A 20,267-nucleotide genomic window follows, 5' to 3' on the forward strand; every position below is an offset into this window, starting at 1 on the left:
CCTATCCTCGCCAGCTCGTCTGCCTTCTTATTTTCCCGTTACTCCCTGGTGCCCCGGTACCCATGCCACCGTGACACTTCTTTGCTTGCCTATCGAGTTTAGCTCCTCTCGATTCTCTCACGAGAGCTGAGGTGACTGATATTTTCATCAGTGCTTTCAGTGCTGCCTGGCGATCGGTATTCATTACAACAGCGCCCTCATTGCTATATGGCAGGTCCTGGGTAGTATTACCGCCTTGTAGATCCAATAGATCAATCCCGGCTTTAACTTTTTTTTGCAGCTGGACAACGTCTCCCGCGACATCGACCCCCGCGGGCTGGGCGCGCACGGCTCGGGCGGCTCCTCCAGCCTCCCCCCCTCCCCCAACCTGCGCCCCGCCGTCAGCCCCCGCGACCCCCGCCAGTCGTCGCACTGTGAGTACAGCTGGACCACGTCTCTCGCGATATAGGTGTTTGTTGAGCCCTGCCAGATGAGAACCTCGACAAGTGACCCTCTTTCTTGGAGGACCCGTAAAAGTAGCCTTCAGCCTAAAAGGACGTAAATAAATGAGTACCGAAATTCAAGGTCAGAATTCCTTACATCGATTTTTATACTAACTGCTACATGTAAGCTTCTGGGTTTTTATTAGTAAGCACACTTCACTCACTCACTTGGCATCCCGAATTACTTGACACCTTGGCACGACTGTAAGACTTGATGTGATATTGGCACTCCAAGGTCCCAAGATACCTACAAGCGTATCTATTGTTTTTTTTTTTTTTTTTTTTTTTTTTTTTTTTTTTCAATTTAAATTTAAATATTTAAGTACTTAAAATAAATTTTAAGTGAATAATCATTTATTGCAGAAAATGTTAAATATAAAATTAGTTTGCAGGTATTAAAGTAATAAGTACCTACAATGATAGTTATAATAAAAAAATGCGTGCATGTCGTGGAACACTCTGTTGGAACGAAATATATTATTATGCTGCTCCCAAATCAGTTCATAAATGTGACAGGCAGGGAGTACAACTAAACATAACAAAACATTTTTGTACAACCTGAAACTGATACGCTTAGCACGAGCTTCACACTCGCTTAGTCAATCAAAAATTCAAGTGCAAAAAATACAAAAGTAATATCTGTATTCATGTCCGGGGATCGAACCCGGTTCGTCGCTGTTACCACCAATTTCCTGCTTGCCGACTGCGCCACTATAGGATATACGTAAGTCGGTGAAATTAGACTTCTTATTCTCGAGAAAAATCTTACACTTTTTTTCGCCTAGCCCGATCCGCCAATCGTCTGGTAAGGAACTTCATTCCAAAAATAAAGGTTCAAACGCTTAAATGATCCAGTTTGTTGTGTGTGCACACACTAATCAAGTAACCAGCAATAAATATGTAAATATTTCCAATCTAGTTTAGTTCAATGGTTTATTTTTCTTGTATATTTTTACTGAGGTGTGCCAATAAAGAGTATTCTATCTATCTATCTATCTAGTTAGTTGTGTGAGTGCGTGTACTGATATGACGTAGCGTGGCAGCGGTCTTCAACAAGCAAACATAAGAAGTAGTTGCTACACTAGTTGTGTGCGTGTGCTAACGTGCGTGTGTGTGTAGACAGCCGGCGCGGGCGCGGTGGGCTGCCGAGCACCATCTCCGAAGACTCCATGGCGAGCCGCGAGCGGGACTCGGTCTCATCTACTTCTAGTGAGTATATACTCCTCTAAAGACCTGTACCATAACTTATTTAACTGATCAACGTTCTCAGCAGATAATTATTAAACATTCCAAACAATAAAATTTAGCGGACGCTTTAGCGGTGAAATAAGGTTTTGTGCAACCAACCCTAACCTGAAAACCACGTCATACATGTCTTTTAACCAGCGGTAGCGTCGAGCGTGTATATTTGAAGCGGGCGTTTCTTAACCGAGACATTAGAGCAGTCGTAGAATGTTTTGATACGCATTTTACTCATGAGAATACTTACGAATACGGCTTCAAAGTCGCACGGGAGCCCGCTCATTCGGTGGTGGGGATATTCGTAGGAATAAGTATTCATACGATCCAATCCAAAGCAACTGACTGATGACTGTGTCATCGATTGTCGACGTAATCAACGAATGATGATACCCTACGACAGGGACAAACATAATTAATTTGAACTATTGCATATTTAATTCTACTTTTCTCTTTTTAACAAATCTTTTTTTTCTGGAGACAGTATACTCGTAGGTGGTAGAAAAATAATATTTCTCAAATCAAATTTTCTGGAAATGTACACGCCTGATATTCCCCACAGGTCAACAGTCAAAGAAACCAATAGTGTCCACGCAATTCGTGGAATGGGCGCACACGCTGTTCGCGCGAGCGGACGCGGAGGCGGGCGCGGGCGCGGGCGCGGGCGCGGGAGCGGGCGCGGAGCCGGACGTGGAGTCGCGGGCTCACCACGCGCGCGTGTGGCGGTACCAGCGGAACAGGAGGCTGAGGAATGAAGCCAAAGGTAACGCAATAATTGGTTATACCTAATGGGATTTCAAAGGATATGCATTCGTGAAATGGCACACGCTGTTCGGTCGAGTGGTTGCGGAAGCGGGGGAGGGAGCGGTATCAGACGAATAAAAGTTTGAGAAATTAAGGTAATATTAGTTTACATGTAAGATGGTTTTGTAACCTATAACTTGTAAGTCCTAAATAACTCATACGCCAAGATCATGGACGCAAACGACCACGTCTACAACATTTAACTCGTCGCTTGATACTGAAGAGTACAAAATGCGTGTTATAGATTTGGTTACTCAATACCCCCTAGAAGCCATATTAACCCGTATTTGAACAAATCGTCCACGCTGCCACCTTGAATGTCTCCTATTTGGCGTTTTAAACAATAAATCTCTGAAAGATTTATTTTCCATAATTAACATTTCGTGCAGAAATAATGTTTTGCCTTTTGCGTAGTTACACTAAATGAAAACTGTAGATATGTATATATTTTAAGGTAATTTAAGGCACTTGTTAGTATTGTGTGAATGTAAATACGCATGCATACGCTCACCCGTACATTGTTAACTTATTTACTCCTAATTCTCATGTAAGTGAATTGTAAAAAATTCATATGAGAAATAAAAATTCTTTAAACCGAACATTTCAAGATCAACCCGGCGGTTTTTCCTACAAATGTGCTCATAGAGCGATTCCATTTACCGGTTGTTTCCGATTTCTCGCGACCAAATGCTGGAATGATATCCCTCCACCTGTAAGACGGCTCAAGAATAAGCAAACTTTTAGACACCAGTTTAAAAGATACTGCTTGAATAACAAAAAAACAGGGATACCATACCGCTTTTTGGTTGCATATTTCAAGATCTAATCGGTATTTCGGAGTTTTTCTATGGCACGCTGAAGGTCTAAGTAGTATGGTGGTGACCTATTAAAAATCAATTAAATTATTATATTTTTATTACGTGTTCTTACAAGGGAAATCAATAATAGAATGGCAGGGCCTGTGAGAACGTACATGGACGCTAACCCCCCGCGCGCCCCGCGCAGATACAATTTCGCTACGTAGTGGGATTAGCAATCCAAGTGTGTTCCCACACAATCAAACCTACACACTTTCTCACTTTTATTTTATGCCTACTTTTTTATTTATGTACTTTATTCCATTTAACATATTAACACCACTACACACTCATCATATTTAGATTTACCGAACCGTAACGTGATCAGGGTTTCGGCAGAATATCTTATCTATCTAAAAAAGTGACATGGAATTTATCGTAGTATTTTTTTTAGCGTTGGTGGGATCAAAAGTGCCGCGATTAGAAACACAGGCTTTCCACTCGCGATGTCAGTTGCCGCCCGGTGTGATTCTCTTCCACCCCTATGAACAGCACATTGCGTTGGCCTTCAAAGACAATTTTGGGTAAGAAGTGTACCTAGACATAGAGCTACAAAGTATATATAGCTCCGTAGGAGCCCGATAATAAGAAATTTTAAATATAATCGATTTTGAAACGAACGCGCTCTTACTATGTTTTCAATTTGTGTATTTTTCTTAAAACATGTTTTTTTTTACTCTAATATACACAAGTAGTCGATTCATCATTTTAAACTCATGTTTGGACCCGGGTACGTCCTTAAACTACGTCCAAAAGAGAGTTATATGGGCATTGTGAATGTCATCTCGCTTTGTCTGGTAGGGCACAGCCAGTGGATGTCATTCCAGATCTAGAGCAGAGCCCAACTGGGGAAGTACCTCCACCTTACAGAAAACCGCAGCCAAATAACACTAGACCCTACTCATAGTGTTGTGTTCCTGCCGGTGAGTAAGGTTGCCAGAGCTCAACGGGGGGGGCGGGTTTAGGGTCGGCAACGCGCATGTAACTCCTCTGGAATTGCAGGCGTACATAGGCTACGGAGACTGCTTACCATCAGGCGGGCCGTATGCTTGTTTGCCACCGACGTAGTATTAAAAAAAATGTTTTTGATATGAAGTCGTTTTAAAAATGTAAAGATATGATTTGGAATTTGAGCATGATAGTTGTCTCCGCATTTATGTGCAGGATCTGGGATTGGGGTACAGCCGCCAAGCTATGTGTGGGGGCGTGGCGCAAGACGTGGGGCCGAGTCACTGCCCTCGCCTACCTCAACGCCCACGAGAGGGCGCTGCTCGCCGTGGCCAGCCACCAGGGCCACGTCGCCATCTACAGGTCATAATGATAACTAAACAGATCTGCATTTTTTTAAACGTCCCAGTGATCTGCTGCATTCGAAAACTTGGACGTTACTGGACTAGGAGATGTTTTCTCATGACTCTGCGTAGTTTTTTGAAGACATACATACACCGTGTTTTTATTGAATTTCGTTAACTTCGGGGTATCGGTAAGTACGTTTACAGAAACTAAATGGCATAGTTAATTTTCAACAAAAAAATGTTTTTTTTTGTTTTTTTTTTTTTTTACTATTTTTATTTTTATATAAAGTAACTAAATGTTGCATATAGCGTTGTTGTAACACGGGCATTACATTTAATTCAACCAAACAATTGAAACCTGTGACATATCAATGTCATTTCGAACGTCGATCGTCCGAGATAGTACTTACGTTTAGTAGCAAATGTATGAACTCGCACTAAACACTAATCAATAAGTAAACAGGCCCTAAGGCAAGTGTACACGCTCGTAAGGGCCTTATAAGATAAAAATTAATGATTGATTATCTCCGAAATGGAGTTAATTAGAATATCGGTGTCTTTGAGAAAGTTACTTAATTTAAGCTCAGGAATGCACCCTCGAAATTAACGCAAATAAAAGAAAACACGGTGTATATTAACTCTCTGACACGATTTGCTGTGGCTAGAATGTGATCTCTGAAGTTAAGTTTTATAGAATAACACTAATGTTTTGCGCAATTTAAAAAAGACGGTTGTGAATTTTTTCTGAAGCTTTGGAAAGCCAATTTAGTTCCAGCTTGTCTACAATTATTCATAGTTTGGTCTACTGCACTTAATATGTTTTGTGGGTGAAGCTTTAATTTATTCTGTCGTGCTGAGTGATAAGGTTTTACATTTTATTAGACATGTGTAAGTAATGCTCGTAATATCACAAATGAGATATCTCTCCAACGCGTAATATGGCATTACGTATCACTCCGAGAAATCAACCATTACTTCAACCATCACTCATTACGCGAGCGTGAACGACCGGCCGAAGCGCGCGTAATGGATTCAATTCGATATCGATTGACGCGCCGATATGAATGGTGAGTTCAAGTCTATAGACAGTGCGCGTAATGTATAATGCCACTTGTGATAGTGTCATGTTTGTTTGCCAAGCCATCATTACTTTGTTATCTCGCTCGCACTCGCACTCAGTGCTCACTCGCTCTCGCTCTGCGATGCTTTCGGCTATCTTCGGATCGGTCCGCTCAGCCGATCGCGGTTGCGTTTAAGCTGTCGAAAATGTCACTACTATTATTACGATTATGATTTTCTGCATCTGTAATAGATTTAAAACTATAATGTGTCAGCATAATTAAATAGATCGATCGCCGATACGAGACGCCCTAGAGTCAAGAGTCCTGTAGATGCGCTGCGTAATGTAGGTGATAGCTGTAATGTGGCTATCACGCGCGCGCCCGAGCGCTGTTCACGTTCGGGTCATGTTTCGACGTTTCGAGTGATAAGTGATGTGATATCTCAGTGTAATATTACGTTTTAGAAAAAGTGATGTGATATCACAACTTTTAGAAGGACTGTTTCGCGCATGTCTACATTGTATTGTTTCAGGATTTTCCTAGCAATGTTATTTAGCATGTTAGGTAAAATATGTATATATTTGTGTCCAGGCCAACCGGCAGCAGTATGGAGCCGGCGCTGGTGTCGGCGTGGCGCGCGCTGGACGTGCGGCCCGCCGCCGACTACCGGCCGCCGCCCGCGCAGCCGCTCTACAGTACGTACCCCGCACTCTGTGTACAGGCCCACGGCAGCAGTATGGTGGCGGCGTGGCGCGCTGGACGTGCGGCCCGCCGCCGACTACCGGCCGCCGCCCGCGCAGCCGCTCTACAGTACGTACCCCGCACTCTGTGTACAGGCCCACGGCAGCAGTATGGTGGCGGCGTGGCGCGCTGGACGTGCGGCCCGCCGCCGACTACCGCCCGCCGCCCGCGCAGCCGCTCTACAGTACGTACCCCGCACTCTGTGTACAGGCCCACGGCAGCAGTATGGTGGCGGCGTGGCGCGCTGGACGTGCGGCCCGCCGCCGACTACCGGCCGCCGCCCGCGCAGCCGCTCTACAGTACGTACCCCGCACTCTGTGTACAGGCCCACGGCAGCAGTATGGTGGCGGCGTGGCGCGCTGGACGTGCGGCCCGCCGCCGACTACCGGCCGCCGCCCGCGCAGCCGCTCTACAGTACGTACCCCGCACTCTGTGTACAGGCCCACGGCAGCAGTATGGTGGCGGCGTGGCGCGCTGGACGTGCGGCCCGCCGCCGACTACCGGCCGCCGCCCGCGCAGCCGCTCTACAGTACGTACCCCGCACTCTGTGTACAGGCCCACGGCAGCAGTATGGTGGCGGCGTGGCGCGCTGGACGTGCGGCCCGCCGCCGACTACCGGCCGCCGCCCGCGCAGCCGCTCTACAGTACGTACCCCGCACTCTGTGTACAGGCCCACGGCAGCAGTATGGTGGCGGCGTGGCGCGCTGGACGTGCGGCCCGCCGCCGACTACCGGCCGCCGCCCGCGCAGCCGCTCTACAGTACGTACCCCGCACTCTGTGTACAGGCCCACGGCAGCAGTATGGTGGCGGCGTGGCGCGCTGGACGTGCGGCCCGCCGCCGACTACCGGCCGCCGCCCGCGCAGCCGCTCTACAGTACGTACCCCGCACTCTGTGTACAGGCCCACGGCAGCAGTATGGTGGCGGCGTGGCGCGCTGGACGTGCGGCCCGCCGCCGACTACCGGCCGCCGCCCGCGCAGCCGCTCTACAGTACGTACCCCGCACTCTGTGTACAGGCCCACGGCAGCAGTATGGTGGCGGCGTGGCGCGCTGGACGTGCGGCCCGCCGCCGACTACCGGCCGCCGCCCGCGCAGCCGCTCTAACAGTACGTACCCCGCACTCTGTGTACAGGCCCACGGCAGCAGTATGGTGGCGGCGTGGCGCGCTGGACGTGCGGCCCGCCGCCGACTACCGGCCGCCGCCCGCGCAGCCGCTCTACAGTACGTACCCCGCACTCTGTGTACAGGCCCACGGCAGCAGTATGGTGGCGGCGTGGCGCGCTGGACGTGCGGCCCGCCGCCGACTACCGCCCGCCGCCCGCGCAGCCGCTCTACAGTACGTACCCCGCACTCTGTGTACAGGCCCACGGCAGCAGTATGGTGGCGGCGTGGCGCGCTGGACGTGCGGCCCGCCGCCGACTACCGGCCGCCGCCCGCGCAGCCGCTCTACAGTACGTACCCCGCACTCTGTGTACAGGCCCACGGCAGCAGTATGGTGGCGGCGTGGCGCGCTGGACGTGCGGCCCGCCGCCGACTACCGGCCGCCGCCCGCGCAGCCGCTCTACAGTACGTACCCCGCACTCTGTGTACAGGCCCACGGCAGCAGTATGGTGGCGGCGTGGCGCGCTGGACGTGCGGCCCGCCGCCGACTACCGGCCGCCGCCCGCGCAGCCGCTCTACAGTACGTACCCCGCACTCTGTGTACAGGCCCACGGCAGCAGTATGGTGGCGGCGTGGCGCGCTGGACGTGCGGCCCGCCGCCGACTACCGGCCGCCGCCCGCGCAGCCGCTCTACAGTACGTACCCCGCACTCTGTGTACAGGCCCACGGCAGCAGTATGGTGGCGGCGTGGCGCGCTGGACGTGCGGCCCGCCGCCGACTACCGGCCGCCGCCCGCGCAGCCGCTCTACAGTACGTACCCCGCACTCTGTGTACAGGCCCACGGCAGCAGTATGGTGGCGGCGTGGCGCGCTGGACGTGCGGCCCGCCGCCGACTACCGGCCGCCGCCCGCGCAGCCGCTCTACAGTACGTACCCCGCACTCTGTGTACAGGCCCACGGCAGCAGTATGGTGGCGGCGTGGCGCGCTGGACGTGCGGCCCGCCGCCGACTACCGGCCGCCGCCCGCGCAGCCGCTCTACAGTACGTACCCCGCACTCTGTGTACAGGCCCACGGCAGCAGTATGGTGGCGGCGTGGCGCGCTGGACGCGTTTGTTTTAAATCAACTTCATATCAAAACGTAAAGCGAGCTGACTGGCGCAGTCGGTGTGGCTGATACCATAAGTATAAGTGATCTGTGACGCGCTTAGCGCGTGAATGTGGCTGGGAGAGCTAATTCTAGTCCGTGTGTACATAGCCTTTCATTTTACATCATTAGGGACGTTGATTTTCAGGTTTCTATAAAGTGATAACTCGATACGCGGGACTATCATGTATTTCACTGTCTCTACCATGCGCTTTCCACGCTTCTTTACAAAACCCAGCATGCTTCATAATAATAATAATCGTGCGCTAATCTAGATTTTTACGTCCATCATATCATGCTTTCGTGACGACATCCACGATGACGCGCAGCTTTGTGACTTTTTTAAAAAAAATATTATTATAGTACATTATTACACAAATTGACTAAGTCCCACAGTAAGCTCAATAAGGCTTGTATAGAGGGTACTTAAACAACGATATATATAATATATAAATACTTAAATACTTAGAAAACACCCATGACTCAGGAACAAAATATCCATGCTCATCTCACGAATATATGCCCTTACCAGGATTTGAACCCGGGACCATCGGCTTCATAGGTAGGGTCACTACCAACTAGGCCAGACTGGTCATCGCAATATATATTTTAATAACATGTCAGTACGAGTCAAGTCACGCGTCTTCGTGAATGACACGATCTATAGACGGTATACAAAAGTCACAGTCCCCATATGCATTACCATTGCTGTTGTGTGCGTGGGGCTGACGGGTGCGTGTGCGCAGGTCTGGCGCAGCTGGTGTCGGAGCAGTTCCTGTCCGCGGAGGAGCGCGCCGCGCCGCCGCCGCAGGACCGTGAGTTCATCCACATACCCATTACTAACCTTTCATGCCATACATGCATCTGCTTCACCCCGATCTAAGACTGTTGATTGTATTACATGTGTAAATCCAAGACAAATTCGTACCTTGAATTTGACAGTACGGCTCCTTTTTAGGGTTCCGTAGTCAACTAGGAACCCTTATAGTTTCGCCATGTCCGTCTGTCTGTCTGTCCGAGGCTTTGCTCCGTGGTCGTTAGTGCTAGAAAGCTGAAATTTGGCATGGATATATAAATACATAAAGCCGACAAAGTCGTAGAATAAAATCTAAAAATTTTTTTTTAGGGTTTCTCCCCTACACGGAAAGTGGGGGAGAATTTTTTTTTTCGATTTTCGAAATTGATGTTACTTAAACAGTTTTTTAAGAAAGACTATTTGTTTTAGTCAAATAAGACAAATATATGTTCATATTAATTATATTTCTAAGACCTTGGTTGTACTCGATACATGATTGAACGAAATCGGCTCGATAGAAAATAATTGCAAAGATTGGTCTTAAAATCACAATTAAACTGTTTTATGTCTTTATTGTTTTGACTTATGGGTCTGCAATTAAAATCACAATTTCAAAACATTTATATCTAAACCGTGGTCGAGTAAAATATTACACTAATAATCCACTTTTTTTTATTAAAATATTTTTCTTATTATTCCCTCGGCCAGGCCCAGTAACATGCGTCAGTGCTATCTCATTTACTCCGATACAAATAGACAGTGTGCGCGCTTTAGGTATTGACAGCCTCTTAACATGTGTGTGTGGACAGATGCCCTGGGCGCGGGCGCGGCGGGCGGGGCGGGCGGGGCGGGCGGGGCGGGCGGCGCGGCGTACAGCCCGCCGCCGCCGCCCGTGCTGCTGCGCTGGAGCGCGCGGCGCCGCTCGCTGGCGCTGGCCGGCCTGGCCGCCTCCATCCGCCTGTGGGACGCCAGCGCCGAGCTGCTGGAGGCCGACATTAACACGGGTAATCGCTCTCTAAAGTGTACTTAACTACTCTGAAATAAAACCGCACTCACATTTTTTATTATAAATAATAATAATAATTCAGCCTCTATACGTCCCACTGCTGGGCACAGGCCTCCTCTCATGTGCGAGAGGGCTCGGGCTATAGTCCCCACGCTAGCCCAATGCGGATTGGGGACTTCACATACACCTTTGAATTTCTTCGCAGATGTATGCAGGTTTCCTCACGATGTTTTTCCTTCACCGAAAAGCTAGTGGTAAATATCAAATGATATTTCGTACGTAAGTTCCGAAAAACAAAAAAAAACATAAAACAACAACATAATATTAAATAAATAAATAAAAAAAAATCATTTATTTCAGACAACACTGTTACACAGGGTCCATATGTTACAAAAAAAAAAACTAAAACTACTACCTAAGCCTATACTTATAAAATAAATGGCCTCCTTAGTCCCCACCCTCCCTGCTCGCCTCCGATTAGGTTGTACATGCAGATCAGTGAACCGGGCAAGGACGGCAGAGTCCAGCCTATCTGCTATCAGCTTTAGGATCCCGTTTCCGCCAGCCATTATACCAGCCCGCCTGATGGTAAGCAGTCACCGTAGCCTATGGACGCCTGCAACACCAGAGATATTACATGCCCGTTGTCGACCCTTTAAAAACCTGTACACTCCCTTTTTGAAGAATCTCATACTGTAGACCCTCGGGAAAACCTCGGCAGGTAGCTCATTCCACAGCCGGAGTAACCGCGGGAGGATATTCCTCTTAAACCGCACAGTACGTGATTATTTAGGTTCTAGAGTGTAAGGAGGAACACTCTGCCGACGGCGAGCGGTGCGGTGATAGAAAGTAGCCGTGGGCATCATGTCAAACAATTCTTCAAAGCACATGCATTTTATTTTACTTGCATTTTGTTTAATTGGCACGGCGAGGATAGCCATTTCTAAACGACGAAACTTTACGACATCTCTTGTTGGATAAAAACTAAGAAAAGCAATTTAAGATTTCACAGTTAAAAGGTACATTCATGTAGTAAATTTAATGGATAAAAACCCTTTTCTAGTTAAATAATTAAATAAATAATTACACTTTTCTGCGATTTTTAAATTTATTTCGCGGGCCATCGAAACAAGCCCGCAGGTTGAATGTCGCGGCGAGACTATCGCTGCATCAGACCCTATAAGTCGAAAATGTTCGTTCACACTCTACGGACGTTATTGACGTATATTTAAGCGTTGACGTTGGTATAAGGAAGTCTCTATCGTACGGAACAGGGTAATGTTTAAAAAATGACGAGCTATTTTCTCAGCCTTGATCCCTACGTTCTATCCGCCGCTTTACATTGTCGTAATTCTTGTTCCAACAACAGTTTTCCAACACCAAATTGATATTACAGAATGCGAGAGCGCAGCGACCTCCCTCTGGCGGGGCTCCACGGACGCGTGGTCCATCGTGGCGGGCTTCGCCGACGGCTCCGTGCGCGCCTGGGACTGCCGCGCCGCCCGCGCCGCCGCCACCCTGCAGCACCACCGCGCCCCCGTGCTCTGCGCCGTGCCCAGGACCGACACCCACAAGCTGGTCGCCGGCTGGTCAGTACACACTAACACTTGTAGGTGAACAGACTGGGACTGCCGCGCCGCCGCCACCCTGCAGCACCACCGCGCCCCCGTGCTCTGCGCCGTGCCCAGGACCGACACCCACAAGCTGGTCGCCGGCTGGTCAGTACACACTAACACTTGTAGGTGAACAGACTGGGACTGCCGCGCCGCCGCCACCCTGCAGCACCACCGCGCCCCCGTGCTCTGCGCCGTGCCCAGGACCGACACCCACAAGCTGGTCGCCGGCTGGTCAGTACACACTAACACTTGTAGGTGAACAGACTGGGACTGCCGCGCCGCCGCCACCCTGCAGCACCACCGCGCCCCCGTGCTCTGCGCCGTGCCCAGGACCGACACCCACAAGCTGGTCGCCGGCTGGTCAGTACACACTAACACTTGTAGGTGAACAGACTGGGACTGCCGCGCCGCCGCCACCCTGCAGCACCACCGCGCCCCCGTGCTCTGCGCCGTGCCCAGGACCGACACCCACAAGCTGGTCGCCGGCTGGTCAGTACACACTAACACTTGTAGGTGAACAGACTGGGACTGCCGCGCCGCCGCCACCCTGCAGCACCACCGCGCCCCCGTGCTCTGCGCCGTGCCCAGGACCGACACCCACAAGCTGGTCGCCGGCTGGTCAGTACACACTAACACTTGTAGGTGAACAGACTGGGACTGCCGCGCCGCCGCCACCCTGCAGCACCACCGCGCCCCCGTGCTCTGCGCCGTGCCCAGGACCGACACCCACAAGCTGGTCGCCGGCTGGTCAGTACACACTAACACTTGTAGGTGAACAGACTGGGACTGCCGCGCCGCCGCCACCCTGCAGCACCACCGCGCCCCCGTGCTCTGCGCCGTGCCCAGGACCGACACCCACAAGCTGGTCGCCGGCTGGTCAGTACACACTAACACTTGTAGGTGAACAGACTGGGACTGCCGCGCCGCCGCCACCCTGCAGCACCACCGCGGCCCCCGTGCTCTGCGCCGTGCCCAGGACCGACACCCACAAGCTGGTCGCCGGCTGGTCAGTACACACTAACACTTGTAGGTGAACAGACTGGGACTGCCGCGCCGCCGCCACCCTGCAGCACCACCGCGCCCCCGTGCTCTGCGCCGTGCCCAGGACCGACACCCACAAGCTGGTCGCCGGCTGGTCAGTACACACTAACACTTGTAGGTGAACAGACTGGGACTGCCGCGCCGCCGCCACCCTGCAGCACCACCGCGCCCCCGTGCTCTGCGCCGTGCCCAGGACCGACACCCACAAGCTGGTCGCCGGCTGGTCAGTACACACTAACACTTGTAGGTGAACAGACTGGGACTGCCGCGCCGCCGCCACCCTGCAGCACCACCGCGCCCCCGTGCTCTGCGCCGTGCCCAGGACCGACACCCACAAGCTGGTCGCCGGCTGGTCAGTACACACTAACACTTGTAGGTGAACAGACTGGGACTGCCGCGCCGCCGCCACCCTGCAGCACCACCGCGCCCCCGTGCTCTGCGCCGTGCCCAGGACCGACACCCACAAGCTGGTCGCCGGCTGGTCAGTACACACTAACACTTGTAGGTGAACAGACTGGGACTGCCGCGCCGCCGCCACCCTGCAGCACCACCGCGCCCCCGTGCTCTGCGCCGTGCCCAGGACCGACACCCACAAGCTGGTCGCCGGCTGGTCAGTACACACTAACACTTGTAGGTGAACAGACTGGGACTGCCGCGCCGCCGCCACCCTGCAGCACCACCGCGCCCCCGTGCTCTGCGCCGTGCCCAGGACCGACACCCACAAGCTGGTCGCCGGCTGGTCAGTACACACTAACACTTGTAGGTGAACAGACTGGGACTGCCGCGCCGCCGCCACCCTGCAGCACCACCGCGCCCCCGTGCTCTGCGCCGTGCCCAGGACCGACACCCACAAGCTGGTCGCCGGCTGGTCAGTACACACTAACACTTGTAGGTGAACAGACTGGGACTGCCGCGCCGCCGCCACCCTGCAGCACCACCGCGCCCCCGTGCTCTGCGCCGTGCCCAGGACCGACACCCACAAGCTGGTCGCCGGCTGGTCAGTACACACTAACACTTGTAGGTGAACAGACTGGGACTGCCGCGCCGCCGCCACCCTGCAGCACCACCGCGCCCCCGTGCTCTGCGCCGTGCCCAGGACCGACACCCACAAGCTGGTCGCCGGCTGGTCAGTACACACTAACACTTGTAGGTGAACAGACTGGGACTGCCGCGCCGCCGCCACCCTGCAGCACCACCGCGCCCCCGTGCTCTGCGCCGTGCCCAGGACCGACACCCACAAGCTGGTCGCCGGCTGGTCAGTACACACTAACACTTGTAGGTGAACAGACTGGGACTGCCGCGCCGCCGCCGCCCTGCAGCACCACCGCGCCCCCGTGCGCTGCGCCGGTGCCCAGGACCGACACCCACAAGCTGGTCGCCGGCTGGTCAGTACACACTAACACTTGTAGGTGAACAGACTGGGGACTGCCGCGCCGCCGCCACCCTGCAGCACCACCGCGCCCCCGTGATCTGCGCCGTGCCCAGGACCGACACCCACAAGCTGGTCGCCGGCTGGTCAGTACACACTAAAACTTGTAGGTGAACAGACTGGGACTGCCGCGCCGGCCGCCACCCTGCAGCACCACACCGCGCCCCCGTGCTCTGGCGCCGTGCCCAGGACCGACACCCACAAGCTGGTCGCCGGCTGGTCCGTACACACTAACACTTGTAGGTGAAAAGACTGGGACTGCCGCGCCGCCGCCACCCTGCAGCACCACCGCGCCCCCGTGCTCTGCGCCGTGCCCAGGACCGACACCCACAAGCTGGTCGCCGGCTGGTCAGTACACACTAACACTTGTAGGTGAACAGACTGGGACTGCCGCGCCGCCCGCGCCGCCGCCACCCTGCAGCACCACCGCGCCCCCGTGCTCTGCGCCGTGCCCAGGACCGACAAAAACTTGTAGGTGAACAGACTGGGACTGCCGCGCCGCCGCCACCCTGCAGCACCACCGCGCCCCCGTGCTCTGCGCCGTGCCCAGGACCGACACCCACAAGCTGGTCGCCGGCTGGTCAGTACACACTAACACTTGTAGGTGAACAGACTGGGACTGCCGCGCCGCCGCCACCCTGCAGCACCACCGCGCCCCCGTGCTCTGCGCCGTGCCCAGGACCGACACCCACAAGCTGGTCGCCGGCTGGTCAGTACACACTAACACTTGTAGGTGAACAGACTGGGACTGCCGCGCCGCCGCCACCCTGCAGCACCACCGCGCCCCCGTGCTCTGCGCCGTGCCCAGGACCCGACACCCACAAGCTGGTCGCCGGCTGGTCAGTACACACTAACACTTGTAGGTGAACAGACTGGGACTGCCGCGCCGCCGCCACCCTGCAGCACCACCGCGCCCCCGTGCTCTGCGCCGTGCCCAGGACCGACACCCACAAGCTGGTCGCCGGCTGGTCAGTACACACTAACACTTGTAGGTGAACAGACTGGGACTGCCGCGCCGCCGCCACCCTGCAGCACCACCGCGCCCCCGTGCTCTGCGCCGTGCCCAGGACCGACACCCACAAGCTGGTCGCCGGCTGGTCAGTACACACTAACACTTGTAGGTGAACAGACTGGGACTGCCGCGCCGCCGCCACCCTGCAGCACCACCGCGCCCCCGTGCTCTGCGCCGTGCCCAGGACCGACACCCACAAGCTGGTCGCCGGCTGGTCAGTACACACTAACACTTGTAGGTGAACAGACTGGGACTGCCGCGCCGCCGCCACCCTGCAGCACCACCGCGCCCCCGTGCTCTGCGCCGTGCCCAGGACCGACACCCACAAGCTGGTCGCCGGCTGGTCAGTACACACTAACACTTGTAGGTGAACAGACTGGGACTGCCGCGCCGCCGCCACCCTGCAGCACCACCGCGCCCCCCGTGCTCTGCGCCGTGCCCAGGACCGACACCCACAAGCTGGTCGCCGGCTGGTCAGTACACACTAACACTTGTAGGTGAACAGACTGGGACTGCCGCGCCGCCGCCACCCTGCAGCACCACCGCGCCCCCGTGCTCTGCGCCGTGCCCAGGACCGACACCACACAAGCTGGTCGCCGGCTGGTCAGTACACACTAACACTTGTAGGTGAACAGACTGGGACTGCCGCGCCGCCGCCACCCTGCAGCACCACCGCGCCCCCGTGCTCTGCGCCGTGCCCAGGACCGACACCCACAAGCTGGTCGCCGGCTGGTCAGTACACACTAACACTTGTAGGTGAACAGACTGGGACTGCCGCGCCGCCGCCACCCTGCAGCACCACCGCGCCCCCGTGCTCTGCGCCGTGCCCAGGACCGACACCCACAAGCTGGTCGCCGGCTGGTCAGTACACACTAACACTTGTAGGTGCCCTGGACCAACATACCACCAGGTCCAGGATAGCACAGCACATGGTGGCCGCCAGCCGGTCAGGCTATCACCTGTTTCAAAGTTTCCGCCTACCGGAGCTGGAGACCGGTCTGTTTAAGCTTTCGCGGGCTACATGTTATGTTACAAGTATGTAACTTCACTTCTGAGTGGCATTAACGTGAGACACTTCAATCGGTTCTTGTCTGATTTAATTTCTTGTCTTTTGAGTATTTATATAAGAATTCAAGTCATGGAGACCCTTTACATCTCTAAGGATAATTTCAAGATCGTATCTCTAAAGAATTCTAGTATTTGTTGGTTGTATTTTTTTATCATAGTTTTTTGTGTAATTGGACATTTTGATTGTATACATCTCTAATAAACAATCTAATATTTCATTGATTCCATATTTGTAATTGTATTTCGTTATTTTTATTGTTTGTAAAGCCCCTGTGGCCTATTTGCTAAATAAATATTTGATATTGGATACTAAAACGATTTAAAAGTAATTTCCCGTGGACAGCATGAACGGCGAGATCCGCATCTACGACACGAGGAAGATGGAGGCCGTGGAGACGGTGCGCGCGCCCGGCCCGCTCGCCGCCGTCGACGTGCACCCGCTGCTGGACCTCGTCGCCTGGTAATACTTGGGGACTGCTTTTTTCACACTAACAAGGAAGGGTACCCGACTGTCCGACTCCGATTTGATTCATTTTGATATATGTTATAGAGTAGTCTAAAATAACGGATACGTATTTTTTTTTAGCTGCCCAAACTCAACCTATTGGGAGAAATTGTCCTGCAAAGTACTAAAAAGTTAGTAAATCTTCTAACTCCTATAGAAAGTGATGCTCGAGCAACTTGCTAGTTAATGGCTTGTTTGAGTATATGTTTGAGAGCAGGAAAAAATAATGTACACGTGTTTTGTTATATCTGCTTAAACTCAAGTTTTCCTAAAAAAACACCCGTCTTTATGTGTAACTTTAGCGATAAGATATTATAAAACTACGAATGTCGATTTTTTTAGGAATAAATGAGTTTTAGCCGATATAACAAAACACGTGCTCATTATTTTTTGCTGCTTTCAAACATATACTCAAACCAGCCATTAACTAGCAAGTTGCTGAGCATCACTTTCTATAGGAGTTTTAAGATTTAGTAAGTTTTTAGTACTTTGGAGGACAATTTCTCCCAACAGGTTGAGTTTGGGCAGCTAAAAAAAATACGTGTCCGTTATTTTAGACTACTCTATAACATATATCAAAATAAATCAAATCGGAGTCGTACAGTTGGGTACCCTTCCTTGTAAGTGGTTTGAACCTTTGCACGTGTGCATATATATAGTATTCTATAAGATCATAATAGAAAGTTTTTCAATCGAGTGGCATCTTAAGGCCACGAAGCTTGCTGAGTGGCCTAATGAAGGTATAACATTGAAAAGCTTGATTGTATCACTATTGTAAACAATACTTTTTCTACAAGTCATCTAAAATAATTATTTTTCTACTATAAAACCTAAATATTTAAAGAAAATTAGTTAAGTATCTCAGTAGTAAAAAAGACATTAACGCGTGCATAATATATGAATATTACTCTTGAAATAGTCGCGCGTTGGTGTCTTTTCTACTGAACCGCAGCGCCACGTGATTGGATATTATAGTTCAGTTGGGAGTCCATACATGAAAAGTACGCAATTACAATTTGGTATACGAAAACAAAACTATTACAGTCGACCCGGGGACCCGGGTATGTCCTTAAACTACGTCCAAAAGAGAGGTATGGGCAATGTGAATGTCAACTCGCCTTGTGTGGTAGGGCACAGCACAGCAGATGTCATTCCAGGTCTAGAGCAGAGCCCAACTGGGGAAGTACCTCCACCTTACAGAAAACCGCAGCCAAATAACACTTGACCCTACTCATAGTGTTGTGTTCCTGCCGGTGAGTAAGGTTGCCAGAGCTCAACGAGGGGGGTGGGGTTAGGGTCGGCAACGCGCATGTAACTCCTCTGGAGTTGCAGGTGTACATAGGCTACGGAGACTGCTTACCATCAGGCAGGCCGTATGCTTGTTTGCCACCGACGTAGTATTAAAAAAAAAAAAAAAGTCGACGATTTGAAAAACAATAATTTGACAGTGTTTAACCGCTGCAATCCCCTCCAATCAACAACCGTGGAATTTTAATTTTTTTTTTATTAGTTTTGCTGATCCGACATCGAGTAAGAAGCAAGGGGGTTAAATAAAATCGCAGGCTACGATGATTGGTTTTCTCGTAGACAAGGAACATAAAGAATATAATTATAATTCAGCCTATATACGTCCCACTGCTGGGCACAGGCCTCCTCTCATGTGCGAGAGGGCTCGGGCTATAGTCCCCACGCTAGCCCAATGCGGATTGGGGACTTCACATACACCTTTGAATTTCTTCGCAGATGTATGCAGGTTTCCTCACGATGTTTTCCTTCATCGAAAAGGTAGTGGTAAATATCAAATGACATTTCGTACATAAGTTCCGAAAAACTCATTGGTACGAGCCAGGATTTGAACCCACGACCTCCGGATTGAAAGTCGGACGTCATATCCACTCGGCCACCACCGCTTCTTAAAGCTTAACATAAAGAATAATTGCTAATATTATTGTTATATTGTTCCAGCGGTTCTGTGAACCAGTCAATCAGCTTGTACGACCTGAGCGGCAACGCGCTCAACACCATCAAGTCCCACGAGGGCTTCATGGGCATGGGCACTCGCATCGGGCCCGTGTGCTGCCTCGCCTTCCATCCTCTAAGGTCAGTACAGCCCTGTGGCAACTCAACACCATCATCACACGAGGGCTTCATGGGCATGGGCACTCGCATCGGGCCCGTGTGCTGCCTCGCCTTCCATCCTCTAAGGTCAGTACAGCCCTGTGGCAACTCAACACCATCATCACACGAGGGCTTCATGGGCATGGGCACTCGCATCGGGCCCGTGTGCTGCCTCGCCTTCCATCCTCTAAGGTCAGTACAGCCCTGTGGCAACTCAACACCATCATCACACGAGGGCTTCATGGGCATGGGCACTCGCATCGGGCCCGTGTGCTGCCTCGCCTTCCATCCTCTAAGGTCAGTACAGCCCTGTGGCAACTCAACACCATCATCACACGAGGGCTTCATGGGCATGGGCAATCGCATCGGGCCCGTGTGCTGCCTCGCCTTCCATCCTCTAAGGTCAGTACAGCCCTGTGGCAACTCAACACCATCATCACACGAGGGCTTCATGGGCATGGGCACTCGCATCGGGCCCGTGTGCTGCCTCGCCTTCCATCCTCTGAGGTTAGTTGTGGCCTTGGTTGAGTTAAAAATAAGTTTTTTAGTAAAATTCTATACAAGATTTGATATGTACTTTATTTTCAATATTTAACTAATACTAAAGAGAATTTGAAATAGAAGTGGATTGTCAATATGGCAGTAAATTTACTCTGGCTACAAAGTTTTCTTTGACAATCCACCTCTATTTTAAATTCTGCAGTTTTACCAAATGCACAGGTAAAACGGAGCGTGTGTGGCATTCAACTGTGCAGTTTCCTATACAGCAGCTGTGCAATTGAACTGTACAGGCAAAACTGCGCAGGCACACCCTAGTGTGTATGGCCAGCTTTAATCTATCAATTTGAAATGTTTGCGACTAAAATCGATAACGGCCTCTTACAGTAATAGAGTATAAATGTCAGGTTTGTAATTTGGCAGATGCGCGCTGGGGGTGGGCTCGAAGGACTCGG

General features: G+C 52.0%; 1 protein-coding gene across 1 annotated transcript in view; it reads left to right on the forward strand.

Moving 5' to 3' along the window:
* Positions 1–20,267, forward strand: part of LOC133521767 (uncharacterized) — a 56,225-nt gene extending 35,958 nt beyond the window's left edge. The window contains exons 17-27 of the mRNA XM_061856836.1: positions 281–379; positions 1,568–1,691; positions 2,284–2,484; positions 3,777–3,906; positions 4,547–4,693; positions 6,330–8,674; positions 9,470–9,538; positions 10,329–10,523; positions 11,922–12,114; positions 17,035–17,151; positions 19,162–20,267. Of these exons, the coding sequence (XP_061712820.1) occupies positions 281–379; positions 1,568–1,691; positions 2,284–2,484; positions 3,777–3,906; positions 4,547–4,693; positions 6,330–8,674; positions 9,470–9,538; positions 10,329–10,523; positions 11,922–12,114; positions 17,035–17,151; positions 19,162–19,909 (4,368 nt within the window). The 3' untranslated portion in view covers positions 19,910–20,267. The remainder of the gene's footprint in view (positions 1–280; positions 380–1,567; positions 1,692–2,283; positions 2,485–3,776; positions 3,907–4,546; positions 4,694–6,329; positions 8,675–9,469; positions 9,539–10,328; positions 10,524–11,921; positions 12,115–17,034; positions 17,152–19,161) is intronic.

The sequence above is a fragment of the Cydia pomonella genome, chromosome 10 (genome assembly GCF_033807575.1).
Source record: "Cydia pomonella isolate Wapato2018A chromosome 10, ilCydPomo1, whole genome shotgun sequence".
Classification (NCBI taxonomy): domain Eukaryota; kingdom Metazoa; phylum Arthropoda; class Insecta; order Lepidoptera; family Tortricidae; genus Cydia; species Cydia pomonella.